Source organism: Phocoena sinus, chromosome 18 (genome assembly GCF_008692025.1).
Source record: "Phocoena sinus isolate mPhoSin1 chromosome 18, mPhoSin1.pri, whole genome shotgun sequence".
NCBI classification, from domain to species: domain Eukaryota; kingdom Metazoa; phylum Chordata; class Mammalia; order Artiodactyla; family Phocoenidae; genus Phocoena; species Phocoena sinus.
In genome coordinates this window covers 17,999,518-18,018,440 of record NC_045780.1, presented here as the reverse complement: position 1 = coordinate 18,018,440, position 18,923 = coordinate 17,999,518, and the positions used below count along the sequence as shown (strand labels likewise).

Below are 18,923 nucleotides of genomic sequence, written 5' to 3'. Positions count from 1 at the left end.
GACAGTAGTTTACAAAAAACTAACCTCACTAGAAATTGAGAGCTTAAACAAGCCAATTTCAATAGCAAAAATAGAGAAAATTATCAGGGAATTAATCACACAAGTATCAAGACCCAAAAGGTTTCAAGAGGGAAACTACCAAATCTTCAAAGATCAGATAGACCCCAGGCTATATAAATTGTTCCAGAGCATAGAAAACGAATGAAGCATAATGTTAATACCTAAACTTTTAAAATGCAATAAAAATACAATATTAATACCGAATAAAGATAGCATAAAAAAACTGTAGACCAGTATCTCTTATGTGAATAGAGATGTAAAAATTCTGAATAAAATATTAGTGAAAAGGATCCCATACTACATTAAGAAAATAATATATGATAATCAAGAGAGATTTCTCAAGGAATGCAAGGATGTTTCAATTTTAGGAATATCAATATATGTCATATTAATAGACTTACGGAGAAAATCATATAATCATCTCCATAGACACTGAAAAATTCCAACACTCATTCTTGATGTCAACACTCAAAATGGGATTTTACGGATATTTCCTTAACATAATAAAACATCTATAGGGCTTCCCTGGTGGTGCAGTGGTTGAGAGTCTGCCTGCCAATGCAGGGGACGCGGGTTTGTGGCCCGGTCCAGGAGGATCCCACAAGCCGCGGAGCGGCTGGGCCTGTGAGCCATGGCCACTGGGCCTGCGCTCCGCAACGGGAGAGGCCACAGCAGTGAGAGGCCCGCGTACCGCAAAAAAAACAAAAACAAAAAAACCCATCTATAACTCAGGAAAAAAATCTAGATTCAACAAAAAGAATGACTGATAAATCTGATTACATAAAAAGGAGAAAACTGCATGGCAAAATATATCAAAGCCAAAGGACAAATTAGGAAAATATTTGACTATATATATATAATATATCACAAATAAAGTTAATGTCCTTAATACATAAAGAGCTCTTAAAAGCCAAGGAAAAGAGACCAAAAATCTGATGGAAAATGAACAATAAAGATGAACAGGCTGTTTGCAAAGATGTAAAAATGGTTCTTCAACATATGAAATCAAGGTCAACTTCACTCACAACAAGTGAAACACATACTAAAAATGAGACACAGGGCTTCCCTGGTGGCGCAGTGGTTGAGAGTCCGCCTGCCGATGCAGGGGACACGGGTTCGTGCCCCGGTCCGGGAAGATCCCACATGCTGCAGAGCAGCTGGGCCCATGAGCCATGGCCGCTGAGCCTGCGCATCCGGAGCCTGTGCTCCGCAATGGGAGAGGCCACAACAGTGAGAGGCCCGCGTACCGCAAAAAAAAAAAAAAAAAAAAAAAAATGAGATACAGTTTCTCATAGAGTGGCAAAAATTTTTAAATGACAACACATGGACAAGGCCATGAAGAAAGTCACTTTTGTATGTTGCTGCTGGGAATGCAAATGGCACAGCCCCTAAGGCAGGGAATTTGGCAGTGTATAACAAAAATTATAATGCATTCACTCTTTGACCTAGCAATCTGCTTCTAAGAATTTACCCTGAAATATTATCTCCAGTAATATGAAAACACACAGGATTACTGCCCGCTACATTATTCATATTTGCAAAATTCAAGAAATGGTCTAAATGCCTACCCAAAATAGTGTGTTTGAATAAACCATAGCCACAAAATGGAATACTGTGCAGAACAATACTTGGTTGCCTTGGCCTGTGATGTTTTAGGAAGCTGCTAAATGAAAGGTAATTTTTTTCCATTATAGCTCCCTACTATTAGCAGAAAACCATTCTTTTCTAATATACAGTAGCCTAGAAAAATGAAATATTTAAGATTTCTAAGCTGAGATCAATTAATGGTTTTTGGTTAGATCTTCATGACACCACCTCAAAGGCTGGTGGGGGAAAGTAAGCTATAGCTAGGTCTCAGGCCCCCTGAAGCTGTAAAGACTCTTCTAGTCTCTCTTTAATTTTGTTTTATAATATATTGGGCCTTCACCGAAAATCTCATTTTAAAAATGCTTTAAAACTTTGAAATTCACAGCACAAGATTATCAGGCTATTCTAGTTTTTTCTATTTTCATCAGTTTGCTTTCCTCATCTCCATAATCAGGCTAACAGCTGCTCAATGTCTCTGACATTTGTAATTTTACCTTTTGCTGCCTTTTCCCATCTGAGCTGCTTCTGCTATTTTACACCTCCTCCAATATTCTTTTTTCTTGGTTTTTCCCTTTTTCTGGATTTCTATGGTAAAATGCCTGGCTTTTACAGTCACTAATAGTCAATGAGTGCACTCTTTTCCTTCCAGCTAATAGTCAGATTAATCATGTGCCAATGAAGTCTTTGGCAATCCTGAGCTACTTTATTTTTCACTATGTCTGTTTTTCTGGGCTAGAAACATTTAAAATTTTTTACTTCAGCAATATTTCATGTACTTGAAGACTGCTAGAAAGCTGATCTCTAGACACACAGTATGAGACACATATATACGGAAAAGATAGGCAACTCAAAGGGTCAATGCATTGAACAAACTTCTTGAAAACTGGTATCTTATGAACCAAAGGAAAATCTCTAGCAATCCGAAGTCTCCAAAGAATAATATACTCAGCTCAAAGAGAGATTTACCAATTTTTACCACCTCCAGTAAATATGCTAACAAATAATGTCCTGTTAGGCAGGCACCCTTACCGAAAACTGCTATTAACATGTACACCATTTCCTAGTAGGTGTCTGTAGAATGTCTATGGAATGTCAACATCACACATGCTTTAGAGAAAACTAGAGCTGAACCAAGTTAAAACTGTATACTTATCCTTATATGCAGTAAAGGGTAACTGAGTAAGCTCAGGTGCTCAAATCCTATACATTCCAAAGAAAGGACTGGTCCTTGATTAGCTCCTTCAAGATAACCTCTGAGCCCTGGGATTATCCTGCTTAATAACATTGTATTCCTGAGACCCTGGGCCACACTGTATCAGTCTGACTCCTGGGAGGGGATAGAGACTGAGTAGTTAAGGTCAGTCAGCCTATGTGACTGACTCCCCAGTAAAAACCCTGGACACATCAAAGTTCAGGAGCTTCCTGGTTGGTAATACTTGATATGTGTCGCCACACATGGTTGATGGGAGAATAAAGCATTGTCCTTACCAATCTACTGGGAAAGGACAACTGGAAAGTTGCACCTGGGTCCTCCTAAACTCTGCCCTATGTACCTTTAGCCTTTGTTGATTTTAATCTTGTGAAATGGTAAGAAATATACTAGTCTCTGCCCCCAGTTTCTAGCACAGAGCTCTAAAACCTTATACATTCCTAAGTGATAAGAACATTAGGAGCATCTCTTGTTCCAGTATCTGGTCTTTGACCCCATCCTTGACACCCTTGTAATGTCCTAAGCAATATGAGCACTAGGAGCGTCTCTTGCTCTAATGAGGTAACTCTGGACGGCCTCCTGGAGGGCTCCTGGACGAAGGCTGGTCACCAGAAAGACCGAGCCATGATTAGAAGCCTGGAAATTTCAGCCCTGCTCCTCACTCTCCAGAGAGTGGACAGGGGCTAGAAGCAGAGTTAACAACTGATCATGCCTACCTTTGGAAACCTCCATGAAATCCCAACAGTAGGGGGTTTGAAAAGCTTCCTGGCTGGCGAACACACCCACACCAGGAGGCTGACATACCCCAACTTCACGGGGATAGGACCCTCCCAGATCCCGCCCTATGTATCTCTTCATCTGGCTGTTCATCTGTATCTTTTATCATATCCTTTAATGAACTAGTAAATGTAACTGTTTCCCTGAGTTCTTTGAGCTGCTCTAGCAAATTAATAGAACCCAAGGAGGGGGTCTTTGAAACCTCTAATCTATAGCTGGGTGGTCAGAAGCACAGGGCTTGTGACTTTGTGACTGGCATCTGAAGTGTGCCTGTGGGCTGGGGGAAGAGGTGGCCATCACATGGGCCTGAGTCCTTAACCTGTGGGATCTGACACTATTTCTGGGTAGTGTTGGAACTGAATTAAATTGTAGGACACCTAGTGGGTCACAGAGACTTGCTTGTTGTTGTGGGGAACCCTCCCGCCCAGCCCTGCTCAACACATCTGGTGACAAGAAGTATGAGCAGTGAAGTGTTCTGTACAAGTAGTGAAGGAGACACATAGGAAGGAGATGCACCGTAGGGAAGAACTGGGGTTTTCCCTATACAGGAAGCAAAAGACTGAGTTTTCCCTAAACAAATCAGTACCCTTTTGCTATAAATTACAAGCATGAGTGTAAAAGCTTCTCAGTGATTCCTTCTAGCCAATCATTGAACCTGAAGGTGGTCTCGGGGACCCCTGACATATCATCAAGTGTCACTAACCATCAAGTCTCAGCACATAACCAATCTGCTACAACTGATTAACTTCATTTGTAACAGCAGCAGATTTGTATCAAAAGTTAGGTAATACTCAAAATTATCTGTGCATGTCAAGCCATGGATGAACAACTCAGAAAGGACAGGAAAACCAAATGCTACAGAATCACTGCAATTGCACCTTAACTTTTCTAAGAAGCACAATAACTAGAAAGCAAATGAACACAGACTGACCTGAATCAGTCCAGATTTCTTAGTCCTCGGGGGTCAATATCTAGTGATTCTTCTAATGTCACAAAGGCATACGAATGTCCATAAACCAACTAATTCTCTCCACACCCTAACGCAGCTTCTCCAGCAGTCTCACTAGTGACTGTCTCATAAATGAAGTCTGTCCTGTTTTTTTTTTTTTGCGGTACACGGGCCTCTCACTGCCGTGGCCTCTCCCGTTGCGGAGCACAGGCTCCAGACGCGCAGGCTCAGCGGCCATGGCTCACGGGCCCAGCCACTCCATGGCATGTGGGATCTTCCCGGACCGGGCCACAAACCCACGTCCCCTGCATCGGCAGGTGGACTCTCAACCACTACGCCACCAGGGAAGCCCATGTCCTGCTGTTTTATACCTCTCCTTGCTGCTATTCTTCTTTTCTGTTGTGTCCTACCCTAAGACCCAAGTTAGAAATTTGGGTACTATCCCTGACTCCTCTCTTCTCTCTCACCACCCATATCAAAACCAGCAAATTTATCATCTAAACATTTCTACAGTCCTCCCTTGTCTTTTTATTGCTAATGTCTAAGCTCTGGTTCTGGTCCTCATTTTCTCTCATTCACACCACAAAATCAACACCGATCTGTCTTCTCAACTCCACTTTCCTCTAAAATCTACACTCCACTCATAATTGGTATAAATTATCAAACCATAATGTAGCTCCCTCTCAGCTACATAAAGAGGATACATGAGTCCTAAGGTGGTACACAAGACTCTGTATGATCTAGAGCCTGCTAAATCTCTGCCTTATTTTTTTCCCCACTCTTTGCTTCACAATTTATATTTCCGTCTCTCTACTTTAAAAAACTCCTTGGCTGGTTCCTTTTCCCTTGTTACCACTGCTCAAATGCAGAGAATTCCTCAGAATTCAATTTTTAGCCCTTTTTCTGAATCTTACTCCATGTCCATATTTTCATGAATTTCTTAAGTACTGATAAATCTCAAAGATGTATGGCCTTTTCCTTCCTGGAAACATTACTACAGAGGAACAACAAATAAATCAGAATGAATGTGTCTGTTCTACAATAAACCCATCATCTCCCTCTACCAGTCTCATCCGTTTGCTTGACTCCTGATGGTTCATGGCATTACTATCCATTTAGATTGCCAAATTAGAAACCAAGGTAATTTTTACTTCTCCTTCTCTTTGATCCTTTCCTCTTGAAGTTCTAACTCACTTTCTCTCTCCTAACCATTAGCTTCGGGCTCATACCTTCATCAACTTCCTTAAACCTATTATGATAGTAAAATAGGCCAGGCTACACTCAAACTTTCCCCATTCCAGACCCTCCTTGCCTCTTCCAAGTTATCTGACTATAACGGACATGAGCATATCACTCCTCTATTTGAAAATCTTCAATGACTCTGCACTGATTACAAGATAAGCCCAAATTCCTTAAAACAGCATTCAAAACCCTGAAACTTAACTCCCCAGCAAACGTGTTGGTTTATTAACCACCTGTATTCTCCACACCCTCCATGTGTCCTCTTGATTCCTTATTATTGCTCCTCATGTACCTGAAATGACCTTTTCAACTTGACAAAATCCTTCTTATCCTAGTTGTATGACTTTAGACAAATTACTTAACTATCTGTTTTCTTTTTACCTTGTTTGTAAGATGGAGATAATTATAGTAACCAATCGCATAGGATTTTTTATAAGGAATAAATGAGTAAACATATGAAAAGTACTTAAAACAGTGCCTGGCACACTTTAAAACCCTTAATAAATGCCAACTATTAACATAATCATCTTCTTCACTTCTATCACCACTTCCACGACCATCTCCTTATAATGCTTATTTCAAATGTTACTTCCTCAATGAAGCTTTCTGGTTGCCAGAGAGAATATGTGCTTTCATAATTCTAGCATTTTGGTCATTCCTCTGTTTTACTTTTCTTTTCTTGTTTGTTTGCACACATATTGTGTGCTTATGTGATCATGGTATGAAAGAGCATAGGCTTTGGATTTGGCTTCAATTCTCAGTCATGGCTTTTATTCACTGTATGACCTTAGGTTATTTTACTTGACTAAGTTTCAGTCTCCTTACTTGTAAAATAAGAGAACAAAACTTATCTCATAAGGGTGCTGGTAAGATAAAAGGAAATTATTGAAACAGATTTAGTATAGCAAGTAACTGACAAAAGTTCATTCCATTCACTCTTTTTACCTGCTACTAATGTTGAGGTCTTAGAGAGCAGGGCCTCTATGTCTTCTTCATCTCTGTGCCTATAATTCTCTGTGCAATTCTGGCTTAAGAGGAACAACCTGTGTTTGTTAAACTCAATAAATATACTTATAACTACAGTACTTCATCACTTTAATACCTCTAGCTTTCAAATAAACAAGACCAATAGGTGATGGAAGCTTTTATTTGCCTATAATCAATTCCATAATGTCCTAGGGTAAATGTCTTGATGGAAATATCAGATATTTTGCTTATTTGCCTTTTAATTTTGGCTTTCAGAAAGCTTAGGACTAAATTTAGCATTCAATAACAACAAATACATTTATAAAGAGAATTTTACCTCCTCCCCCTTTCTTTTAAGATATGTATTATCTTATGTCTGTTGCTAAGTCACTTTTACATCCATTTTGAAAACAGGACAGTGTATAACTAAACAGTTTTCACTTAATTTTTATGACAGTTCAGGCTAATACTTCACAAATAAAAAGTTACTTTAGTTGCCTTTAGAAGACACCCTCCTAAGAACTTAAAGTCCTAAAATTAACTAGCAAAACGTGTAGTTCAATATTTATACAGGAACTATACACTGCCTCTTGAGAAATGTTAGCAAAGATGCATTTTCTTCATCCCAATGATAAATCACACATAATTCTGACACCCACATACATACATATTATGTGTGTGTGTGTACAAACAAAGATAGGATTATAAAAACAAACATACAACAAATCAGAAAGAGATCTTAGTTGGAACATCAGAAGCCAAATTAATGCTAGATCAACGCTAGAATCAGTTCTAAATTCACTGAAATTTATCCTTTTTTTTTTGGCGGTACGCGGCCCTCACACTGTTGTGGCCTCTCCCGTTGCGGAGCACAGGCTCTGGATGCGCAGGCTCAGTGGCCAAGGCTCACGGGCCCAGCAGCTCTGCGGCATGTGGGATCTTCCCAGACCGGGGCACGCACCCGTGTCCCCTGCATCGGCAGGCGGACCCTCAACCACTGCGCCACCAGGGAAGCCCTATCCATTGTTTTACTCTGTGGAAGAATTTAACTTTTAGCCTTGCTACATTCAGGAGAATTTTCAGACTGCCTGATAAAAAATTTGCCGGCATATATATAGTAATTGCTTAACTAAATCTCATGTAATGGACAAATCATGTAAAGATGCCTTTGCATTTAAAACTATACTTGAGTGCTTGCTTCAGCAGCACATATACTAAAATTGGAACGATACAGAGAAGATTAGCATGGCCCCTGCACAAGGGTAACATGCAAATTCGTGAAGCATTCCATATTTTTACGAAGTGAGAGAGTGGTATAGACATATATACAATACCAAATGTAAAACAGATAGCGAGTGGGAAGCAGCCACATAGCACAGGGAGATCAGCTTCGTGCTTTGTGACCACCTAGAGGGGTGGGATAGGGAGGGTGGGAGGGAGACGCAAGAGGGAGGAGATATGGGGACATATGTATAGGTATAGCTGATTCACTTTGTTATAAAGCAGAAATTAACACACCACTGTAAAGCAATTATACTCCAATAAAGATGTTAAAAAAATAAAAGTATACTCGATATCCTTCAATACCGTATCTCAAAAGGTTGTAGCATGGGCGTTCGTGTGGTTTCATAGAAAGTAAACACGATCTGTCATCAGAAGATCTCAGTTTTAAATACCGACTGTGACCCTTACAAGCTCTGCAACTTTGGATAAGTCACTTAATGTTTCCCTGAGGCCCAGTTTCTTACTCTGTAAAATGGGGACAACAGTATCTAGCCTACCTATTTTAAGAATAAAATGAGATTTTAAAAAAATATGAAGAAGCTTTATAAAGCTTTTACCACTTTATAAATATTAATACTTTAAAACACTATTATGACACAAATAACTAAATTAACTACATATGTGATCATTTCTCTAAAGTTAGCATTTTTGCTATCTGAATGATGTAAGATACAAACTTAATTTAACTTTAATCCTGTTTCTGAAAACCACATACATTGTGAAAGCTTGACAAGTTAATAAGATATATGCTGACTCTTATTAAAAGCATAAGAATAAATAACCCTTTAAAAAAAAACAAACAAACCCTTTTAGTCCCAGACAGAGCAAAATCCCAAATCTAAGCTTCTGCTTTACTTACGTTTATGTCCGTATGGTATATGAGGACACATAATGCTGGCAAAATCTGAGGAAAGAAGACAAACAATAAATAATACTAGACTTGATGAAGACGTCTTTGTAAAAATGAATAACTGTGATTAAAAAAAGCAGTAAATACTATTTGCAGGGCAAGAAAAACAACATTAAGTTTGTTTGAATCTCTATTAGGAAAATAAAAATATGATAAATTCAATCTGAAAAACCAAAACAATATTTCAGATGTCTAATTGAAATATTCAATTAAGTCTGGCAGAGATTAATGTACCTTAAAGGAAAAACATTTGTTTTCAATAACCTTCTTCATGACATATGTCAACTGGAAAGAATGGAGATGCAAGTATGTAGTATAGCTATTTTAAGAATCCACCTTCCAATGCAGGGGACGTGGGTTCGATCCTTGGTCAAGGAACTAAGATCCCACATGCCACGGGGCAACTAAGCCCGCACGCTGCAACTACTGAGCCCACGTGCCACAACTACAGGGCCCACGTGCTGCAACGAAGAGCCCACATGCCCCACAGCCATAAATAAATAAAATATTAAAAAGAAAAACTAGTGCATTATTTAAAAAAATTAAAAAGCTATTCTTAAAACTGCTGTCATTGTCTCACTTACCTGCTTAAAGTAAAAATAAGATTTTATTTAGCTACTTGAGTCAAATTAAAGTTTTCAACCTCAGATTTAGTCAAGAAAATTATGACCAGTATAAAGTATAAAGTTTGTTGAATTCAGGCATTACAGATCTTCTTTTAAACCTGGGAGGGAGGGGGCAGTAGCAGGGAGAATCACTAAGTACCCCTTCCATAAGGGCAAGAGGTGGCAGAAGATTGTGAAGGATATCAATTACGAAGATTAAAGATTCACAGTCAACATTTCTCTGCACAGTCAAGTGATTAAAGGTTACATAGGATTTTTTAAAACTTAAAATACTCAGATCCATTCACAAATTATATGTAAATAGCAAAGATTTTACTTTGTTTTAATTAGCAGATTTAACACAAAGCATGCCACATATTAAGAGTACTAATTTTGTCAGGAATCAAGGGAAATTTCAATTGGACTTAATGCAAATTCACTCAAGAACATTTGCATATAAGTAGACCAGTTTTATCTGTAGCAATCCCTTATTTTTTTAGTATTAAACCAACAATGCAATGTAGTAATAAAACTGAGATTTTTTCTTCTTTTGTATTTTTCTGCTTGAATTAGGGAGGACTGACATTCACTCAGCTGCCATAGAGTCTCAGCTTTTATTTCACAGGAGTCAAAATTAAGTATGATACATTACTTAAATATCTCATACCTGCAATGAAATCAGTATATACATTATTTCATTCCCTGTGCATGAAAATCTAAGGCATAAACATAGGGAAAATATACCATCTGGCCTTTGCATTTCTTCATTTACCTCCTGAACTGTCTCCATAGGCGGTGGGGGATCCTTATTCCTGCAGAGATTGACAATGACCCATGTGACGTTCCGAAGGAAGGTGATGGGAATGGAGGGATTGATGAAGGACAGAAGAGGTTTGACAACTCCCAGTGATATGACATAATCTCTACATTGAGGACCATCACCTACAGAAATGAAAATTGTATTTAAAAAAAAAAATTACATTCAGGATGAGAAAGTCTGAAATGTATGCAATGGCTTATGTTGGGACACTGATGTTCTATGTTTCCTCACCATTAGTCAAGGGCATCAAATGTTGCTATCTCTCCAGATTTTGATTGGGGAACACAAATTTAACCTACCAATCCTGATAGCAAATTGCATATCCATTTCAAAGAGGTACAATCTTAAGTTAGTATTTATGAAACAAGAAGGTAGTCAACCCACATTAAAATTAGAGGAAACATAGTGTGTAATGGCTATGCCAATGTAGGAGAAAAGTTAATTAAGATACTTAATTGGAGTCTTTTCAAACCTAAATTCAACTTACCTATAATGTTTCCCAAAGCCCATACTGCTTGTTCACAAACATTCTGATGTGGTGAATGGAGAAGTCTTAGAAAAAGAGGTACGGCATCTATAATAAAGAAAAACTAATATTTACACTGCAAAATGTTGAAGAGTCATAGATTTCAGCCTGTATACAGAGCTTGGCACACTATAGTTGCCCAGTGATAATTCACTGAATGAATAAATGTGGCAAATACCTTTAGCCTAAATATAATAAATTTTAGTGTTTTCCCCTAGTAGTATTCAAGTAACAGACCTATTGACAGTGTCTAGAAGTTGCTGTTATATATTATTAATTAAAAGAAAACAACAGCATAAAATTTTTCCCATAATTCATTAAAAAAATTTCTACCCTGAACATGTAACCTTAGAATATAATACTTTAGTCAATATGATCCAATTGCTGACATGGGATTAACTAAAGAAATGATTATCCCCATATCAGGCCTACCCTATATTTCAAGATAATTTATCATTATAATCCTTACTCTTTACATAACTTATGTGTTAACTCAAATTCCAAAACACTGGCATCATATTCATTACCTGTAGAAACTAAGCATAAGCTAGATCACTTTTTCTTAAATTTCAGTCAATTGTGCACTACCTCTAGGATTTTTAGCTGTATCTCTGGACTACCTGTATTATTTATTTAACATTTAAATTAAAACTGACTCACACTTTTAATAGCTTTATTGAGATATAATTTATATGCAATATAATTTATCTGTTTAAGTGTACAATTCAATGGTTTTAGTATTTATACAGAGTTGTGTTGTCATTACCACAATCTAATTTTACAACATTTCTATCACCCCCAAATCCCATACCCAGAGAAGTCCTACTACCCTCTCCCCCAGCCCTAAACAACCATTTACTGTTTTCTGTCTCTACAGACTTTCCTTTTCTGGACATGTCACATAAATGAACTTGTATAATATGTAGTTTTTTTGTTTGGATTCTTTCATTTAGAATAATGTTTTTGAGGTTTGTCCATCTTATAGCATGTATAAGTACTTCATTTTTTCTTATTGCTGAATAGTATTCAATGGTATACCACATTTTGTTTATCTACTCATCAGCTAATGTATACTGGGGTTATTTCCATTTGGGGGCTATTATGAATAATATGAGTAATGCTGCTGCAAACATTTCTGTACAAGTCTTTCTGTGCACATGGTTTCATATCTCTTGGTTCCATGTAGTAGGGGAACTGCTGGGCCATATGGTAACTCTATGATTAACCTTTTAATAAACTGTTTTCCAAAGAGGCTGCACTATTTTACATTCTCACCAGCAATGTATGAGGGTTTGAACTGCCTCATATTTGTATTTTAACTAATTTTATTCATCACTTCTGTAAACAGAATACCAGTATCAATCACCACACATAGAAGATAACCAAAAAATTAAAAATGAAAACAAAACACTGTTATTTAATTGTACCTACTAGTCTCTATTGAAAGCCCTAGTCTAAAATCTGCTGTTCCCTTTTTGTTACATCTAACATCTACCTAGAAATCTTCTCTTTGACATTACTGAAATATCTAAAACAAAAGTGAAAGAAAATAGTATTCTCACTACTTGATTCAATGTAACTTATTGCTGTATCATTTACTACTTAGAATCACCTTAAGTACCACCTGAAGTCAGTTAAGTGTGCCACACTTTAAGACTGCCTGGTGACATCCAGTTTTTTTCAAAGAGCTTTTGACAGTTTGGGTCAACATGCTAATAACATTTAGCCCATTTTGAGGTAAGCAAAATTTTAAAAATATATGTTACAAGCTAAAAGATATAAGTTACTCAGCACCTTGGAGACATTAGGAATAGAAAATTTAAACCCTATTATTAGGACATGGCCTTGACCCAAAAAGATAAAACTCTTATTCACTTTTTAGTAACCACAATTAAAATTATTCAATGATAGATTAATGACAGCTATAGTAAAGATATCAACTATCATAAGTAACTTATAATATTCACAATTTTTAAATAAAACTGTCTTTACACTAAGACACCACTTCCTTCCCTTTAAAAAAAAAAAAAGGGTCCAGCAAGTAAGGAATTAAATTAACTAGTTTACTTACTAGACTGTACAACAGCTTGAGTCTGTGCAGAAGTTCCTGATGCTATATTAGTTAATGCCCACGCAGCTTCAAACTGTAATGAAGGACTGCAAAAAACAATAAAAACTCTTTAGACACATAACTACCATTTACATTTATGACCTGCAGATTATATGGTTATCCTTTACCTTGTTCTTGAACTTTGTCTTATTATGTCCAACTGCCTGTTGGCTATCGCCACCTGAATGTCTCATTTGCTCTCAAAGTCAGTCAATATAAACTTACTTCTTTACGTCCATTGGTAGTTGCAACATTTTTTTTTAAATTTATTTATTTTTGGCTGCGTTGGGTCTTCGTTGCTGTGCATGGGCTCTCTCTAGTTGCAGTGAGCGGGGGCTGCTCTTTGCTGTGGTGCGCAGGCTTCTCATTGCTGTGGCTTCTCTTGTTATGGAGCACAGGCTCTAGGTGCTCGGGCTTCAGCTGTTGTGGCACACAGGCTCAGTAGTTGTGGCTTGCGGGCTCTAGAGCGCAGGCTCAGTAGTTGTGGTGCATGGGCTTAGTTGCTCCGCAGCATGTGGGATCTTCCAGGGCTCGAACCCGTGTCCCCTGCATTGGCAGGCGGATTCTTAACCACTGCGCCACCAGGGAAGTCGGGTAGTTGCAACTTTTAGCCAGTCATTATTTTCCTTGACTCCTTCCTCTCCCACAGACATCTAATCAATAGGGTCATGTCAATTTTACCTCTTAAATATTTCTTATATTTATAGCACCATCCCTAATATCACTGTGTTAGCTGAAGCCCTCATCATCTCAGTTGAATCACTGCCACAACCTCTAGACAGGTCTTAAAGCTCTGATTCCACTACACCATCTGCTTTACATACCAGAGATATCACAGGGCTACATAATTTTGCTGAAAGGATGAGATCATTATAATTTGGAATGGTGATGGAAGACCACACAAAGAAAGGGAAAACTGAACTAGATTTTCAAAGAGGGATAAAGAAAGAAAGGCACTGACAGCTGGAAATACAAATAAAAGTATCATGGGTGGGATAACCATGATGTGTACAGATGACTATGAAGGGATCAAGAGAGCTAAAGCCAAAAAGGTATGCAAAAATATAACATGGGATGAAACTGGAAGGGTAGGTTACCTAAGTTTGTGTGTGTGGTATGGGGAGTAGACTCAAATCTCAGGCTTCAGAACTTGGAATTTATTCTACAGACATACTAAGTATAGAGTGTTACTGAAAAGTGAAGTAAAAAAAACACTGTTTGAGTCCATGCAGAATAGATAAAAAAGGTTAAAGGCCAATGTAGGAAAAATCTGTTAAATCATCTACATTGTTAGGATGGACAGCTGAAAAACACACATTCTTTTAAATAGAATACCAAGGTAGGAGGGGGTGGTAGTGAGCAAAACCCAAGGGGAGCCAAAGGTTAGGGACTTAGAAGAAACTCTGTAAATATCAAAGAAAGAGAGTCAGGTTGTTAATATCAAAAGGGTAGAGAGATCCGAGAAGGAAAAGGTTTTAAGGAGAATAAATGTCAGCGATATAGCAAGTGGTGAGGTTAAAAAGATGGAACAGATGAGAAAATGAAGGAGCAGACAAGAACTACATGATGAACTTTGGCAAAAGGCAAGAAATAAGAGGGTATCGAGGCTGAGGAGAAATAAAGGGATGATAAGATCAAAGATGATGAGACAGTTTATGTTGTCTCAGACTAGAAGAAGAAAGGGTTATTAAACTAGGCTAGGTGGTTTGGTAAAATACTGACAATGAGGGCCTTAAATGAGAAAACATAAAGACGTAAAAAATACAATTACAAAGCTAGAGAAAGTCTTCTAAAATGTCATTTGAAAAAAAGAGAAGACAGAGAAAAACTAAATAATGAGTGCAATAAGTAAATAATAAATGAAAACATATTATATGCTTGGTATTGTATAGTGTTTTGTTTATATTATTTTCATTCCTCACAACCACCTAAATTTTATTGATGAGGTATCTGAGGCTCAAATGCTACTTGGGTTTTGGTCAGCAACAAACCCTGGATTTAAACCACGGTCTGTTTGGCTCCGAAGTCTATGGGGCTTTTAGATTATGACACAATTTCCCATGACAAATTCATCAAGTCAGATCGAGACCACCGACTGGTGGTAGTTTTCTATTTTTACTTTGGGTGGTAGTTACACAGGTCTGCATACATTTTAGCATATTCTTCTGTATATATGCTGTATTTCACAGATACACCCACACAAATGAGCCCATGCCAAAGACCAAAAAGTAAAAAAAAAAAGGAGAGGAAGGAGAAGAAGAAGAAGAAAGAAAAGCAAATCAAAAACAAAAAGAGGGCCTTAAAAGTAGAGGTAAATAGAATTTTTGTTTAACAATTGAAATAAAACTTATTTTTACTTAAATAAATCTTGTTATAGAAAATATATATGATAGTATTAAAAAAGTGTTAAGGGCTTTTGGAGGGATGGTTGTGGTACATAATCAAAGCAGAAGGAAGTATTTTTAAATAATGAAAACCCTTAGTAGAAACATTTATATATCACCATTTTATCTAGTCACCTGAAAATCTCACAGACAACACTTAGCAAAATATCCCAACTCTAAACGCCCCTTAAATGCAAAATTAGCCTTTGTTTTAATGCATTTTGGAGTTGGAACTTACATTCTCCCCACTTAACTCAAACTGATGAAGTTTAAGATATAGCACACCGAGATCTCTCTAGACACTAACAGAAATGGGGCCAGTACCTCAAAAGATACCAAGTGGTGTTTTTCCCTTTCTATTCTGGAAAATTATAATCTGCCCTCTTATTTTTAATTTACCACAAATAAAAACCATGATGATAGACAACTACTCATGGTTGGAGTTCTGTTAAAGACTTCTCAGAGTATCAGCAGATCAGCTGGAATATTCCCAGGGTAAGAAAGAGCTACTCAGTTCTGGAAGCCATTCATGTTGACTCAAGTCATGAGGTTAATCTATATATAGACTCATAAGCAAAGAGTGACTCAAACACTATTTGGGTTGTTTTAAAATATTACTTAAAAAAAACCAACTAACAAATAAAGACTATAAATATTTGAGATAAGTTAGAATAGACAATAAACAGATGCTAAAATTTTCCTAGAAAATATACACACACTTCATAAACTAAAGAGAGAAGAACTTTAGGTCTACTGAGTATGATCACAGAATAAGAAAATTACATTAAAATACATGACAAATGACAAATATGATAAATGCAAAACCAAATGGAACCATTGGTTAAATAATAATCACAAATTTTCAGTTAGCTGAAAAAAGTGAACAGGGAGTCAAATCCACACTTACTTATCATCCCTTTCTAGACATTTCACTAGAATTGGTAAAATCCCAGATTTTATTAGGTCATCAATTGGTGGATTTCTGTCACTGGATAATAGTTTTCTAGAAAAAGAAATATAAGAAATTAACTGCTATAATTTTCAAACTATGAACAGAAATAACAATGTACTACTTCTAGACTATGAGCTAAGACACCCTAGGCATGACACCTAATTCTCTCTCTGGACAAATCAGTACTTACCTTGCAGCCTGGACAGCACTCAACTGGACCACTGGGTTATCACTTGTGGCATTCTACAACACCAAATGTAAATTTCAGAAATTAAAAGAAAATCAATTTCAAAATACTTCAAAATGAAAATATTAAATTAATAACATACCTGCAATATAGCTTCTAGTGTTACATTTTGCTTAAAAAGAAAAAAAGATAGTTCAGCAAAGAGTTTAATAGCAAAATTACATTTATTGAATAATCTATTTACTAAAGATAAGAGTTAATGTACCTTAATTATCACTGTAAAACTGGTCTTAGATTGAGAATGAAGTTCTCTGGTTATTATAAAAATTATTTTTAAAACACCTTATAAGAACAAGGTAACTTACTGCTTTAAAATCAGCATCAACATCTGAATCTTCTAAACTTTCTTCTTGGGGAACATTTCTTTTTTTCAGTAAGTGTTCATCTCTTTTGTTCTGAAAGACAACCAATAAATAGCTAAGAAGTCGTGAAGGCTGCTGTTAATGAAAAATCCACTAAAATTATTTCAACTTTACCAGGCAACTATGAAACAAACACAAAATCTCTACATAAGGATAATATGAATTAAATGTGTATACTGCAAACCAATGACAGGCCACATTCTGGATTTGATAACAAAATTAACTGCTTTAAAGGCCAGCATTCATACACACAGACACCAAATTTATTAAGCACCAACTGTTTTGACCAATACTGTGCCTCCTAATCTGTAATGAAGATTTAAATTTTTAAATTTAAATTATTATTATAAAAGTCTAGCAAATATATTTCAACTAAGTATGCTAGCTTTCTTCAACTTCCTGCTAATGGTTGCCTGAAGCAATTTATTCAGAAGTCAGCTTAATGAAAAAGAGTTTACTTCTCAAATGTTAAGGTTTGTATGTTTGTTGGGAGTGGGGGGAATGGGAATTCATTAGCATAAATGCTATCTATTTGCTATAATCTCAGATTTAAACTCTTGTTATCTGGCTTTTCTTTTTTGTTTTTTTAATCATCTTAACCTTTCTTTTTCTTTTTTTTTTCTGGCTGCACAGCACAGCATGTGGGATCTTAGTTCTCCAGTCAGGGATTGAACCTGTGCCCCCTGCCGTGGAAGCGCAGTGTTAACCACTGGACTGCCAGGGAAGTCCCCTATCTGCTTTTGCAACAGCATGATACTTCTACATTTTATGGGATTTCAACTGTTTGTAATGGCAACCTGTGCCATTTTACATAATATATAGATTAAACCAAAATTTCCTCTAAGATTTTAGTTTGTCTACAGGATTAAGTCAAAATAAATTAGATAAAAGACTAAATGATATCTAAGATTCTTTTCAATTTAAAATTTCAAGACCTTCTAGTCTTCAAAACAATATTTACAGAAGTGTTTGATTACAATAGAAAGCTACTGATGAGATATTGATATTGAGGTTAAAATTCAGATCAAATAGGAAAATTAAAACTAGAAATAGACATCTGAAGCTTACTGGCTTATCTGCATGACATCTACTTGTGTGCTATGTACAAGTAAGCATGTTTAAACAGATGCTTACGTATATGTTAATCCTTAAGAGATTACCAACTTCAAATTATATCACAGCATACTTATTTAGTAACTACTCAAATAATTAATTCTACATTATTTAAAAAATTAATGCAAACTCACAACATGAAAATCCATGCATTCACATTTTATAGTCCCAAGTGGCTCCCCACAAAATACTTATTAATTTATAGAGGAAAAACTTGGCAGACAGCATCTTGACCAAGTGGCAAAGGTTATCATCAAGAGAAAAGGAAGAGGTCTTCCCTGGTGGTGCAGTGGTTAAGAATCCGCCTGCTAATGCAGGGGACACGGGTTCAAGCTCTGGTCCGGGAAGATCCCACATGCCGCGGAGCAACTAAGCCCATGCACCACAACTACTGAGCCTGCACTCTAGAGTCCGTGAGCTACAACTGCTAAGCGCGCGTGCTACAACTACTGAAGCCCACGCACCTAGAGCCCGTGTTCCACAACAAGAGAAGCCACCGCAACGAGAAGTCTGTGCACTGCAACAAAGACCCAATGCAGCCAAACAATAAATAAATAAATATTTTTTTAAAGGTGACAAAAAAAAAGAGTAAAGGAAGAATCTGTATAACACAGGGAACTCTACTCAATACCCTGTAATGGCCTATATGGGAAAGAATCTAAAAGAGTGGATATATGTATATGTATATGTATAGCTGATTCACTTTGCTGTACACCTGAAACTAACACAACATTGTAAATCAACTACACTCCAATAAAAATTAAAAAGAAAAATATTTTCAAATACATTAAAAAAAAGAGTAAAGGAAAAATCAACATG

General features: G+C 36.8%; 1 protein-coding gene and 1 non-coding gene across 5 annotated transcripts in view; one reads left to right on the top strand and one right to left on the bottom strand.

The window, feature by feature from the left end:
• The window catches only part of KPNA3 (karyopherin subunit alpha 3), an 88,009-nt gene that overhangs the window by 13,035 nt on the left and 56,051 nt on the right, over window positions 1–18,923 (bottom strand). For 3 of the 4 annotated variants that reach the window (XM_032611293.1, XM_032611294.1, XM_032611296.1), the window contains 8 exons: window positions 16,935–17,024; window positions 16,712–16,741; window positions 16,573–16,625; window positions 16,338–16,433; window positions 13,008–13,093; window positions 10,898–10,984; window positions 10,363–10,532; window positions 8,935–8,979 (listed from right to left, as the gene is read on the bottom strand). In XM_032611293.1, coding sequence (XP_032467184.1) covers window positions 8,935–8,979; window positions 10,363–10,532; window positions 10,898–10,984; window positions 13,008–13,093; window positions 16,338–16,433; window positions 16,573–16,625; window positions 16,712–16,741; window positions 16,935–17,024 — 657 coding nt within the window. The remainder of the gene's footprint in view (window positions 1–8,934; window positions 8,980–10,362; window positions 10,533–10,897; window positions 10,985–13,007; window positions 13,094–16,337; window positions 16,434–16,572; window positions 16,626–16,711; window positions 16,742–16,934; window positions 17,025–18,923) is intronic. The other variant, XM_032611295.1, reaches the window with a different exon arrangement.
• LOC116743362 lies at window positions 7,982–8,088 on the top strand. Its single transcript, XR_004346750.1, has one exon. It is a non-coding gene; the product is annotated as a U6 spliceosomal RNA (small nuclear RNA).